The 14185-nt window shown below is 40.2% G+C and overlaps 1 protein-coding gene across 1 annotated transcript; it reads right to left on the bottom strand.

The window, feature by feature from the left end:
• Positions 1-511: 511 nt before the first annotated feature.
• Positions 512-7131, bottom strand: LOC110536340 (cyclic AMP-responsive element-binding protein 3-like protein 3). Its single transcript, XM_021622081.2, has 10 exons — positions 6972-7131; positions 5672-5809; positions 5028-5418; positions 4467-4573; positions 4101-4193; positions 3582-3688; positions 3320-3388; positions 3108-3192; positions 2337-2430; positions 512-2109 (listed from the first exon to the last, which is right to left on the bottom strand). The coding sequence occupies exons 2-10, from the start codon at positions 5807-5809 to the stop codon at positions 1688-1690; spliced, it is 1506 nt and encodes a 501-aa protein (XP_021477756.2). The 5' UTR covers positions 6972-7131; the 3' UTR covers positions 512-1687.
• Positions 7132-14185: the final 7054 nt, after the last annotated feature.

Below are 14185 nucleotides of genomic sequence, written 5' to 3'. Positions count from 1 at the left end.
CAGGGGCCATGACTTGCAGAGGGCCCTCATTGATTTTGTTAAACAAACATTCTCACACATATAATTGGCATGAGTCATTACAAAATGTGTAGAATTTCAGGAAACTGGCTTTAAAACTGCAAAGCTTTCTCTAAACCCAGTGCCAAAATGAGTAGAATTGCAGGAAATTAACTGTAAAATGTACATTTCTCTCCACCGTTAAAGGGGGCCACTACATTTTTTTTTACTGAGGTGGGGTGGCTTGCATAAAAAAGGCAAGAGCCGGGGGACAGGATTCCGGTTCGTGTCCTCCTGTGGAAGAGATCCAACAAAATCAACTAGGCATTGGGGGAAGCCCCAAGACAAAATGTCTAACCTGTGGTAACCCAGTTCTCCCCTACAAAATGGCACACACAGGCTAAACAACGTTGCAGCACCACGGACAGAAGGCCTACCTGATCGGCAGTTTCAGCACCACTGCCACTGAACAGCGCCCTTCCGAACAGCACCCAACTCAGCATGAAACTGGAGATCATTTGAATTAAAAAAGGGACTTTTAATGACGATCAGTGTCAAACAATAAGAGTTGAAAACGTACATTAATCATTCCGTCCGATTTACATTTCAAACCGGGATTAGTGATTTCTTTTAACCCGATTAAGCCAAATTAAATCTCTTTGATAGGTACAAAAATAACCAAATGTTCCAATACCATTTAGACTTAATAAATTACTGATAACCCAGAAAATACACAATGTACCCTAACACTAACATAAATGCCTCGCTGAATGGACTGACAGGTCATTACATTTGAGTATAGTTAAACTGCAACACTGAATTAACATGTTAAATGTTCACCTCTCCATATGACACAGACTTGAAAGATAACCAGGGGTAAAAACAGGCCCAGACTATGAACCACTGGATAAAGGACTGAAACAGCTCGTAACTAAAAAGGTCTAAACTAGTGAAAAATGGTTCAGCAACTGGCTCCTGAAAATGGGGATTAATTAGAGCACTATGACATATTTAAATTTGTACACAAAACAAATCAAAGAAAGCACAAATACCCTTGTTACAAGGGAAATACATATATATTTAACAAAATCTAAAATGGCCAAATGTCCTGCAATGGCTAAAGCAGTGTATACAGATCAACAGTTTTGATCTAGAATCATGAGAATGCATTTATACTATGGATGCTGACTGTTCAAACTAACAGAGAACTTAACACCACTATGAAAGGAACTGGTAAATCGCTAGCAAGGTACATATCATACACCTACTGGAGATGCACCATACAGGTGGACAGAATTAACTGTTGTCAGTTTGTTTTGTTTTTCAATAGAGAATTCAGGTTTTAGAAAGTATTCAGCAATCATGGGATGTCTACACATTACTACTCATTCTCATAGTGCGCTTTTACCCCTCGATGAGAGGATGACTATGCATAACAATGGAAATCTCAGTAGTCCATTTTAGCACTTGAACAAGGCATTAGAACAAAGTGCTCCAAGAAGAACAGTAGTATCACAAGGAGGAGGAGGACAATCAGGTAGAGACAGAGGATACTGTAATAAAAAAACATCCCAATACCCTTTTCTCTTCATCCACCAACTTTCAATTAACATGATCAATAACTGAAACCTTTAAAATAACCCTCTCCCACCATTCCCTTTTTTAGATCATTCACCACCAGCTCTTCTGTTTACATCTCGTCCGAGCGGTGTTGCTGTATAATGATAGATGTAGGCTTCCTGTCAGTCCAGTTCTCCTTGGTCCCTGGAACCTCATAAGCCACAGCCGTTCCCACTGGATTCCTGGATCCCTCCTGCAGGCCCCCAGCCACGGGTCCGGCCCCCGGCTTCAGCTCGGCCTGACCAGGACTGGAGAAGTCTGCAGACGAGTTGCTGTTAAACCCACTCTCAGACTCAGACTGCTCCACTTTCTGGTAGTCTGGTGTGTGGTTCTGCCCGCCAGTGAACATGGCCTTGGTGTTCTCCACCTTGGCCACTAGGAGGAGACTGCGAGGCTCAGCGTCATCTACTCCCTCTCCAGGCTCAGAGTAATCCAGGGGCAGAGGGTCTGGGGTGTCATCAACAGCAACAGAGCGCAGGGTCCTGGAGACAACTACAGAGGGGAAAGGTTTAACATCTGCTCCAATCTTAAATACATTACTCGTCTTAATAACGGGAAGAGAAAGGGAATATTTGATGAATTTTAGATGTTATTTATTGTTGTGTACATAACATTACTTTAAAGAAAAAAGAAGAGCTATTTTGAACAGAATAACATTTTGTTCATATTATTATTAAATAGCTTTATCATTTCAGACCATCCTTGTTTTTTTAACTTACCGGAGGAGGGGGTGTATATCTCCTTCTGTCCAGGGCTGCGGCCAAACGGGTTGACAGAGGGGAAGACGATGAGGCAGAAAGACAGCAGGAACACCTGAGCAGAGAGAAGAGAAAACTGTAAGAAAGCTGACAAATGTGTGTGCAACCTAGACTTACAAACCCAATACATGAGATACATCCGTCTACAAATAATTATGCAAGACGTATTTGCGTAACTTTTTTATATCTTCCATTCGTTTTTATGCTAAAATAACATTGTCTTGTATAAGAATATCATTCTTCTCATTAGAGACCCAAGCAAGGCTCCAGTCTTCATTAACTAAAGCATAAGTACATGTTGGTTTATTGTTCCAACATACCATTATTTGGCAGTGGGACAATAATGGCTTTAGCCTCAATAGTACACTAGTACAGTACAGGCTCTCCTGGTCCTAAAGAGGGAGACACTTACAACCATCTGGAGCATCATATGAAAACATAATCAAGCCTCAATCAGGGTTGATATTACTATAATGTCCAAATCAGTTATAATAATGTCACCATACAGGCTGGGCTGGCACCCTGAAAGAACGGGATGTAGCAAGCCACCTCAGTTAACAAGGTTTAACTTCAATTTGGAAAATATTGACAACCAAATACATCTGCAGACAAACTTGTGTGAGATTCTTTCAGTACCAGCAAATTACTACAAGCTATAATTCCCAGCATGCAAAACAGGGGCCATGAAGTGGTGTGAGGGTTAAGCTCTACTCTGTGTGTTAGTCCTCTTACCATGACACATGTGCTGGTGGTTGTTGTCTTCATGGTAGACATCTTCATCATGCCCTGCAGCTTCATCAGCTGCTCTATTAGAGACCTAGACAGGGGAGAATAATAATAACCATCAGAATCGTCTACAAACGTAATTCATTCATTCTCAGATGTGCATCATACATACGAATAGTGGTTCCATAATCATGGTAATGGCAGTAGTGGCGTCTTACATGTTTTGTTTCTGCAGCAGTTGGACCTTCTTCTGCAGATCCTGGTTGTGAGCAGTGCAGATGGAAACCCTAGGGACCAATCAATCAGCAATACACTCAGTCAACCAACCAAACTTTATTTAAAACAAACACCTTTTGACCCAATGAAGACACAGCAGGCTAAACATTGGTGAAGTGAAATAGTTTAAATCATATAATGACTAATGCACTGCGTGTGCCTTTGATTTCATTTTCAGAGATCTCTCCATCCATTCTCTCTGACCTGTTCTCCAGGCCATCCACATACACCTTCTTCTTCTTCCTACTCTCCTGGGCAGACTGCTTGTTGCGGATCTTTCTCCTCACCCTCTTCAGTGTCCTCTCCTCAGTCTGAGACAGCGAGAGACAGACTACTCACTTGACATGGTAATGTACTCAGTGCTGAGGAGCAGTCTGCGGGCTCACTGCTAGAGACAAACAAGTTGTCTGGGAAGGTTTCTCATTTAGTGTGATTGGAATTGATTCTGCAGGAGTCATTTGAATAATTTAAAAAGACATCTTCTGTTCACTAGTCATTGGCTATCCCTTGATATTAGCAGCCTCAGTACTAAGGTAGCTACAAAGTAGCTAGTGTCACATCTCCGTTGTGAACCTCATTAGTCATCGTCTGCCCTGTCCTTGGATAACACCATAATCTGGCATTGTCATTCTTAAGGAGTGTATGGGCATTTGGACCAAAGTTCTCAATGGTTTCGGTGGTCTCCAGTGTCAACAACCACTTGTAATAACTGGAGGAAATTACCTTAGTAAGAGGCATGCAAGACGGTATGGCTGCTCCTTCTTTAGCAAGAAGTCTCTTTTCCTCATCAGTCAGGACGATCTTCTTGAACTGGAACTGAAGGGAAGAAAACAGACATTTTTCAGAGACGAGGCCTTCAACAGATCTTCAGCACAGTTACATAACTTTGCCACTGGGTGCCGCCAAAACTAAGATTATGTCTTGTGAAATTTTAATTGTTCATGTACTCAAGCACAGTTAATGCCATTCTTATTAAAACAATGAGAATAAGTTTGACAAGCCTATTAAATACTTGTTTGATCTTTGGGTTTGACAATAGTGCTTCTGCTTTTCTCATCTATAATACCCATTTGATGATGTGAAACTCACCAGATCCGCTTGGTTGTCCTGTGTCGAGTCCCCTATGGAAAAAGCGCAGGGTAGTTCTTCACTGGAATAATCCTGTTCCATTTCCATCCCCTCACTGTCCAGGTCGTCTGATGAACACGAGAGAACAACACCAGATCTTTATGGTCTCACATGAACAGTAAAGTTATGGAACATTACAAGGATATTTCTGTGAAATGTTCTAATCCAAGGATGAGTCAAGTGACTCTGAACTCAAATCGTCTGAACTTAATCTCAAAAGCATGGGGAAAATAAAGACCGGCACCACCTAACTGAACATCTGATTGCTGATTGGCTGGCGTGCTACATTCTTCAGGATTCATGACCAGCTGGGCTGGGGGCAGTGTAAGGTTAGACACCTGGGAACCCCTTCATATGTCATGTGTAGCCCCCTAGAGTTAGTCTGCAGATGCTCAAACTACCAACAAACTATCCAATTAATTGAACTGTCAATAGACATTTCATTGTCATGCAACTACTCCTTCATACCACCCAAAGCTATGAACCTGTTAGCCAAGTGTAAAGGTCTAGATCAACACTTACCCAGATCAATAAAGACATCCATATCCAGCTTCTCTGCCCTCACGCTCTGTAGAGCATCCACGTCCTCTTCCTGGAGCAGATAGTAGCTGTGGTCTGTCTGCACGGTCAGGGCCTGAGGGTACTCAGCCTGGAGCTCCAGGGCCATCAGGGGATTGTTGGAGTAGTCTGGGCTGGACAGGGAGTACCCTGGGCTGGGCGCAGGGTCACCGTCACTCCCATGGGAGCTGGTGAAGGCCAGGAAATTCTGTCCGACTATGCCGCCAGTGCTGCTGTCGTCAGAGATGCCGCTATCGCTGCCCAGTGGAGATTGGGAGGGACAGGAGGTGGCAATGTTGTTTTCTCCCTCAAGCAAGCTGGACAGGAAGTCCTCAGTGTCCATGCCTGTCAGCATCTACAATACAGCAGGAAGTTAGTGTCCATTCGATTCAAGATTACTTGTTTATCCCACAAAGAACAATTGTGAAATAGAGTTTACCTGCTATAAAATAAGGAAGTATGTCACATTTTGATGTAATTTGATAATAAACTACTTCTGCTTTACTAGTACAACATGCAATTAAATTAAAGGTTTGTTTCCTGCCAATCATCAAACTATTATCGGTTAGTAAACATAAAACAGTGTTATTCCTGAGTGGGAGACATACATCTTGCTCAGAGAGCCAGTTTTCTAGCCCACTTCCATATGGGAAGAAGGGGTCATTAGCTCCCGGCTCTCCTTCCTGGAACAGGATCCCCAGAAGATCCGCCCCATCCATATCAGGAACATCCTCAGTGACTGACATCTGGCAAACACAACCAGCAATAAATAAATTAATTCTGGAAAAACAATGTTGAGACAGAACTAATTTATTTGTTAAAGTAATAGGTAAATAGGAATACCCTAAACCATATAAATGAATTATAACTATCGTTACATGTAATTTCTGGTCAGGAGGTATTCTTAAAAGAGATTGCATTGAGAGTTGCCACGTCCTAGCGTTTGGCAGTTGCCACACAGTATACAGCAGATGAATGAATGGGTCATGTCTAGGTGAGATACAGCTTTTGTCAAATTTTACGTCAAACGTTGTTTTTATACATTTTCGCTAACTCTTTACCCTTTTTCTAACCTGCTGCGTAAATTCTCCTAAACCTGCTACGAAAAGTACATTTTGACAAAAGCTGTATCCCTTCTAGACATCACGCCATGAACGAGCTCATTCCTATACTTCGCCCCGCCCACTTTCCCCTTTTGTCACACGAGAATCAACAAAACAAGCCCGAGTGAGCTCACAAATGTTAGTATAGAACACTGCACTTCAAATATAGACAAAGTAGTTACATTTCAAATTAATTAGCTACATACCATAATGCTGTCAATCGAGCTAGTAAACTATTGTAACACCAGTTTCTGTGCCCAGTAGGCTGGAGGTTAGCTAGCTGGGTATCCAGTTTACGTTACATTGTCATTGTCCTGGTAGTTTATCTTGCTAACGTTACCTAGCTAGCTACAAGAGCATTGTTTGCACAGACACGATGCACTGACAGTGACAGACACAATGATGAGTAGTTAGCTAGTAGGTAGGCACTGGGCAATCAGATTAGCTAGCAAGATAGCTAATGTAGCTAATCAAGAGTTTGTTTGAAAAAATATGATTTTCTGCATAGCTGACCAGCCAATGCAATACATCCTCCATTGCCAACCAATTTGATAAATTACATCTCCATTAAATATGAAGAATCGATGGTCATAATTAACTGCACACCTCCGCCCCAGATATAACAATGAGATGGTTTGTTTTAAGAAAAAAAAAAATCAGACAGCAGCTAACGCGTTAATTTAGCTAGATAGCAAACACGATAGATTCCTATGAACAAATGTTGCTTAGAGGGCGTGGTCGTTGTATGTTTTCGTTTACGAATCAAATAAAAAGCATTCATTTCTCATGCCTCAAATGTTCTTACCTTTCTCAATATACAGCCTGATAAGATAGGAGGATAGCATTCGTGTGAGTCAGTGCAATTTTTTTTTTTGTTGTCTCTTCCAAATTTCTGTCTCGTACACTCTTCCAGATTAAATCACCTTCCAACAAGACAGATATTGCGTCATCAGTAAAGACAAATTAGCGTGTGTAAGATTTCGCCCTTGTCCTTATGGGAAATGTAGTATGGTGTGTGCTGCTCATGAATTTGATGTTGATATGACACAATGCCATTTCTCATGTTCGACATTTTAGTTTCTTCAGAAAATATTGAAATGTTTGAAGAGGGCATACAAATTAGCGTGCGTAAGATTTCGCCCTTGTCCTTATGGAGAATCGATGGTCAGGCTATATCATGATTCCTGGAAAATGAGTGCAAAGCATTATATTGACATGCATTTATGAAATAGAAGATCACATTTTCTATTGAGTCATGGTGCTGGCTTAATGTAAATGGATAGAAAAACAAAGTCATGGAAAAGTGCAATAGAACATTCAAGACAGAAATCATCACATTCCTTGTCCTTATGCTTCATGTCCTCCTCAATTTCATTCACAGGTTACAGCCGACATAATTCGACTAAGGCCTGTTGTGGTTATTAAAGTGAAAGTAAGACAAGGGTCGTTTCTTATCTCGGTACGTACAGCATCTTTATTTTCCATAATATAAACCCATTAACCACAGAGGAACTTTACAAAAAGTTTAGTAAAAAACACAAGTGAAGTTTATCAAAACATTACAAGAGAACAAACGTAGCATTTCATAATTGTATTTAATATTTTAACAAGACATATAGGGCAACAATATGGCATAATGACAATCAAAAAATCTAATCCTTGGAGTTGACAGGTATGGTGTACGAAGTAACTTTCAACCCAACCAGGCCAATAGGCCAATGTGTTAATTTCAACCATTGACCTGGAGTTCTCTAGCCTGGTCCCAGATCTGTTTGTGCTCTTGGCAACTACATTATTCATCGTCAAGCCAAAGCATTTTAGCGCAAACAGACCGGCACTCAGGCTATATCATGATTCCTGGAAAATGAGTGCAAAGCATTATATTGACATGCATTTATGAAATAGAAGATCACATTTTCTATTGAGTCATGGTGCTGGCTTAATGTAACTGGATAGAAAAACAAAGGCATGGAAAAGTGCAATAGAACATTCAAGACAGAAATCATCACATTCTTCATTCTCATTAGCTTGGACTCTGCATTCAACAATGCTACATCTGGGTTACCAAGGCTCAGTCACTTCATGTAGTTGATTGGGCTACCGATTGGCGCAGTGGTCTTAGGCACTGTATCTCAGTGTAAGAGGTGTAACTACCAACCCTGATTCAAATCCAGGCTGTATGACATCTGTCTGTGATTGGGAGTCTGGGTTTGGCTGGGGTAGGCTGTCATTGTAAATAAGAGTTGGTTCTTAACTGACTTGCCTAGTTAAGTCAAAATATGTATATATTTATGAAATTGCAGCATCAGATTTATGGGGTTGATTGCGGCATCATTGTCAGTATCCTTTTTTAGCATTATGTGATATACGTAACTGTTGTGGATGTGATGAATATTGATGTACATTGTCTTAGCTTCAGAAGCTTGTGCATATCCCACATTTTGTGTGCTTGTTCTCAGATGTATTCTTCAGATTTTTACTGAAGCATTTGTTGTCGAAAATGATCTTGAAAATTATGTGTTCTAGCTAAGATTCTCTCTGAAAATATATTCTAAAGTGCATTTCTCATACATTTCAGTACTGTTTTCTAGATAGAAAGATGAGAAGAATTTAGCAAAAATCTATGAATAGTCTTGGTGTCTTTTTCAAATGAAAGTCACCCAAAAATACTGACTTCATCAAGTGTTCAGAAAAGTGGATTGGCACATGTATATTGTTACATTTGCATATTGTATTGCAATATTTCAGAAAATATTCTACATTCAACTGGTAAAGGTTACTTTTGATATGCACTACCGGTCAAAAACACCAACTCATTCTAGGGATTTTCTTTATTTTTACTATTTTCTACATTGTTGAATAATAGTGAAGACATCAAAACTATGAAATAACACATATGGAATTAGGTGTTCTAAAACTTTTGACCAGTAGTGTGTGTGTAGTACCAGTCAAAAGTTTGGACACATATGGAATCACGTAGTAACCAAAAAAGTGTTAAACAAATCAAAATATATTTTATATTTGAAATTCTTCAATGTAGCCAATGTAGCCTTGTTGACAGCTTTGCACACTCTTGGCATTCTCTCAACCAGCTTCACCTGGAATGCTTTTCTAAAAGTCTTGAAGGAGTTCCCACATATGCTGAGCACTTGTTGGCTGTTTTTCATTCACTCTGTGGTCCAACTCATCCTAAACCATCTCAATTGGGTTGAGGTCGGGTGATTGTGGAGGCCAGGTCATCTGATGCAGGACTCCATCACGCTCCTTCTTGGTCAAATAACCCTTACTCAGCCTGGAGGTGTGTTGGGTCATTGTCCTGTAGAAAAACAAATGATAGTCCCACTAAGCGCAAACCATATAGGATGGTGTATCGCTACAGAATGCTGTGGTAGCCATGCTGGTTAAGTGTGCCTTGAATTCTATATAAATCACGACAGTATCAGCAGCAAAGCACCCCCACATCATAACACCTCCTCCTCCATGCTTTACGGTGGGAACCGCACACTCAGAGATCATCCGTTCACTTACTCAGAAAGACACGGCGGTTGGAACCAAAACTCTCAAATTTTGACTCATCAGATGAAAGGACATATTTCCACCGGTCTAATGTCCATTGCTCGTGTTTCCTGGCCTAAGCAAGTCTCTTCTTATTATTGGTGTCCTTTAGTAGTGGTTTCTTTGCATCAATTCAAGCATGAAGGCCTGATTCATGCAGTATCCTCTGAACAGTTGATGTTGAGATGTGTCTGTTACTTGAACTCCGTGAAGCATTTAGTTGGGCTGCATTTTCTGAGGCTGGTAACTCTAATGAACTTATCCTCTGCAGCAGAGGTAACTCTGGGTCTTCCTTTTCTGTGGTGGTCCTCATGAGAACCAGTTTCATCATAGCGCTTGATGGTTTTTGAGACTGCACTTGAAAAAACTTTCAAAGTTTTTGACATTTCCCAGATTGACTGACCTTCATGCCTTAAAGTAATAATGGACGGTCGTTTCTCTTTGCTTATTTAAGCTGTTCTTGCCATAATAGACTTGGTCTTTTACCAAATAGGGCTATCTTCTGTATACCACCTCTACCTTCTCACAACACAACTGATTGGCTCAAACACATTAAGAAGAAAATATATTCCACAAATGAACTTTAAACAAGGCACTGCTGTTATTTGAAATGCATTCCAAGTGACTACCTCATGAAGCTGGTTGAGAGAATGCCAAGAATGTGCAAAGCTGTCATCAAGGCAAATGGCGGCTACTTTGAAGAATCTCAAATATAAAATGTATTTTGATTTGTTAAAATTGTTTTAAGTTACGACATGAGTCAATATGTGTTATTTCATAGTTTTCATACTGGTAAAGTAACCGTTGGTTACAACATTAATTGTTGTGTATTTAACCCTCTGTTCCCCCCATGTCTTTGTGTGGAATTGTTTGTTGTAAGTGCTTGTGCACATGTTTACTGGTGGGTGTCAAGTTTTGTACCCATGTTATCTATTTCTTTATGCCGTAACCTTATGCCGTTGGTTTTGCGATTAAACTGCTCCGGCTATTACCTAGTTCTGCTTTCATATATATATATACAGTACCAACCAAAAGTTTGGACACACCTACTCATTCCAGCGTTTTTCTTTAGTTTTACTATTTTCTACATTGTAGAATTATCATGAAAACTATGAAATAACACATATTGACTATATATATATATATATACAGTGCCTTGCGAAAGTATTCGGCCCCCTTGAACTTTGCGACCTTTTGCCACATTTCAGGCTTCAAACATAAAGATATAAAACTGTATTTTTTTGTGAAGAATAAACAACAAGTGGGACACAATCATGAAGTGGAACGACATTTATTGGATATTTCAAACTTTTTTAACAAATCAAAAACTGAAAAATTGGGCGTGCAAAATTATTCAGCCCCTTTACTTTCAGTGCAGCAAACTCTCTCCAGAAGTTCAGTGAGGATCTCTGAATGATCCAATGTTGACCTAAATGACTAATGATGATAAATACAATCCACCTGTGTGTAATCAAGTCTCCGTATAAATGCACCTGCACTGTGATAGTCTCAGAGGAGCATCATGAAGAACAAGGAACACACCAGGCAGGTCCGAGATACTGTTGTGAAGAAGTTTAAAGCCGGATTTGGATACAAAAAGATTTCCCAAGCTTTAAACATCCCAAGGAGCACTGTGCAAGCGATAATATTGAAATGGAAGGAGTATCAGACCACTGCAAATCTACCAAGACCCTCTAAACTTTCAGCTCATACAAGGAGAAGACAGAGATAAGAGGCCCATGATCACTCTGGATGAACTGCAGAGATCTACAGCTGAGGTGGGAGACTCTGTCCATAGGACAACAATCAGTCGTATATTGCACAAATCTGGCCTTTATGGAAGAGTGGCAAGAAGAAAGCCATTTCTTAAAGATATCCATAAAAAGTGTTGTTTAAAGTTTGCCACAAGCCACCTGGGAGACACACCAAACATGTGGAAGAAGGTGCTCTGGTCAGATGAAACCAAAATTGAACTTTTTGGCAACAATGCAAAACGTTATGTTTGGCGTAAAAGCAACACAGCTCATCACCCTGAACACACCATCCCCACTGTCAAACATGGTGGTGGCAGCATCATGGTTTGGGCCTGCTTTTCTTCAGCAGGGACAGGGAAGATGGTTAAAATTGATGGGAAGATGGATGGAGCCAAATACAGGACCATTCTGGAAGAAAACCTGATGGAGTCTGCAAAAGACCTGAGACTGGGATGGAGATTTGTCTTCCAACAAGACAATGATCCAAAACATAAAGCAAAATCTACAATGGAATGGTTCAAAAATAAACATATCCAGGTGTTAGAATGGCCAAGTCAAAGTCCAGACCTGAATCCAATCGAGAATCTGTGGAAAGAACTGAAAACTGCTGTTCACAAATGCTCTCCATCCAACCTCACTGAGCTCGAGCTGTTTTGCAAGGAGGAATGGGAAAAAATGTCAGTCTCTCGATGTGCAAAACTGATAGAGACATACCCCAAGCGACTTACAGCTGTAATCGCAGCAAAAGGTGGCGCTACAAAGTATTAACTTAAGGGGGCTGAATAATTTTGCACGCCCAATTTTTCAGTTTTTGATTTGTTAAAAAAGTTTGAAATATCCAATAAATGTCGTTCCACTTCATGATTGTGTCCCACTTGTTGTTGATTCTTCACAAAAAAAATACAGTTTTATATCTTTATGTTTGAAGCCTGAAATGTGGCAAAAGGTCGCAAAGTTCAAGGGGGCCGAATACTTTCGCAAGGCACTGTATATACACACAATTACCAGAAAGGGTATTCTTTTAAACTACCTTAAAATAATTACATTTAGGGTGTGGTGCTGCCTATACTATTCAAGTTACCTGTAATTACGCAATCCCAATGTACTATGCCTTCTGCTGACATTTTAAAAACATTCCATATGACAACAAATGTGTTGGGATAGATTTTGATCAAGAAATCTTTAAGATTTGAATGTCTACTTCAGACTCTGTAACATCCATAACGATAAGTTTTCCACCCTAAGCTAATCATGAAAATTGTAATATTTTCAAAATTATTGTTTTTATGTTCAGCCAAACCTTTCCTTCAAAATGGCTATCCATGTTTTGACCTAAGACTTACAAACTCACAGAAGTTTGCTAATGTGTTTAATCTTTCCAAGAAGCTTACCACTGGGCACACACTGGTTGAATCAATGTTGTTTCCACATCATTTCAAAGAAATGGCTTTGAACCAACGTGGAATAAATGTTGAATTGATGTCTGTACCCAGTGGGTTGTGCGTTTCATGTAACATCCAGAACACTTCTTATTTGCTTTATTTCTCCAACATGCTAATATTTAGAAGTCCATTTTTTGGGGATTACAGTGCCTTGCGAAAGTATTCGGCCCCCTTGAACTTTGCGACCTTTTGCCACATTTCAGGCTTCAAACATAAAGATATAAAACTGTATTTTTTTGTGAAGAATCAACAACAAGTGGGACACAATCATGAAGTGGAACGACATTTATTGGATATTTCAAACTTTTTTAACAAAACAAAGACTGAAAAATTGGGCGTGCAAAATTATTCAGCCCCCTTAAGATAATACTTTGTAGCGCCACCTTTTGCTGCGATTACAGCTGTAAGTCGCTTGGGGTATGTCTCTATCAGTTTTGCACATCGAGAGACTGAATTTTTTTCCCATTCCTCCTTGCAAAACAGCTCGAGCTCAGTGAGGTTGGATGGAGAGCATTTGTGAACAGCAGTTTTCAGTTCTTTCCACAGATTCTCGATTGGATTCAGGTCTGGACTTTGACTTGGCCATTCTAACACCTGGATATGTTTATTTTTGAACCATTCCATTGTAGATTTTGCTTTATGTTTTGGATCATTGTCTTGTTGGAAGACAAATCTCCGTCCCAGTCTCAGGTCTTTTGCAGACTCCATCAGGTTTTCTTCCAGAATGGTCCTGTATTTGGCTCCATCCATCTTCCCATCAATTTTAACCATCTTCCCTGGCCCTGCTGAAGAAAATCAGGCCCAAACCATGATGCTGCCACCACCATGTTTGACAGTGGGGATGGTGTGTTCAGGGTGATGAGCTGTGTTGCTTTTACGCCAAGCATAACGTTTTGCATTGTTGCCAAAAAGTTCAATTTTGGTTTCATCTGACCAGAGCACCTTCTTCCACATGTTTGGTGTGTCTCCCAGGTGGCTTGTGGCAAACTTTAAACAACACTTTTTATGGATATCTTTAAGAAATGGCTTTCTTCTTGCCACTCTTCCATAAAGGCCAGATTTGTGCAATATACGACTGATTGTTGTCCTATGGACAGAGTCTTCCACCTCAGCTGTAGATTTCTGCAGTTCATCCAGAGTGATCATGGGCCTCTTGGCTGCATCTCTGATTAGTCTTCTCCTTGTATGAGCTGAAAGTTTAGAGGGACGGCCAGGTCTTGGTAGATTTGCAGTGGTCTGATACTCCTTCCATTTCAATATTATCGCTT

This window comes from Oncorhynchus mykiss, chromosome 11, assembly GCF_013265735.2.
Source record: "Oncorhynchus mykiss isolate Arlee chromosome 11, USDA_OmykA_1.1, whole genome shotgun sequence".
Taxonomy (NCBI): domain Eukaryota; kingdom Metazoa; phylum Chordata; class Actinopteri; order Salmoniformes; family Salmonidae; genus Oncorhynchus; species Oncorhynchus mykiss.
The sequence above is the reverse complement of the archived record's forward strand: the minus strand, read 5'-3'. Positions and strand labels throughout refer to the sequence as shown.

Bases quoted from the DNA above. Each gene is read 5' to 3' on its own strand.
- LOC110536340 (XM_021622081.2), bottom strand. From the start codon at position 5,809: ATGTCAGTCACTGAGGATGTTCCTGATATGGATGGGGCGGATCTTCTG. The intron at 3,689-4,100 runs GTAATTTCCTCC...TCGCTGTCTCAG, and splicing joins CTTGCATGCCTCTTACTAAG to ACTGAGGAGAGGACACTGAA. The intron at 3,389-3,581 runs GTCAGAGAGAAT...ATTGGTCCCTAG, and splicing joins GTGGATGGCCTGGAGAACAG to GGTTTCCATCTGCACTGCTC.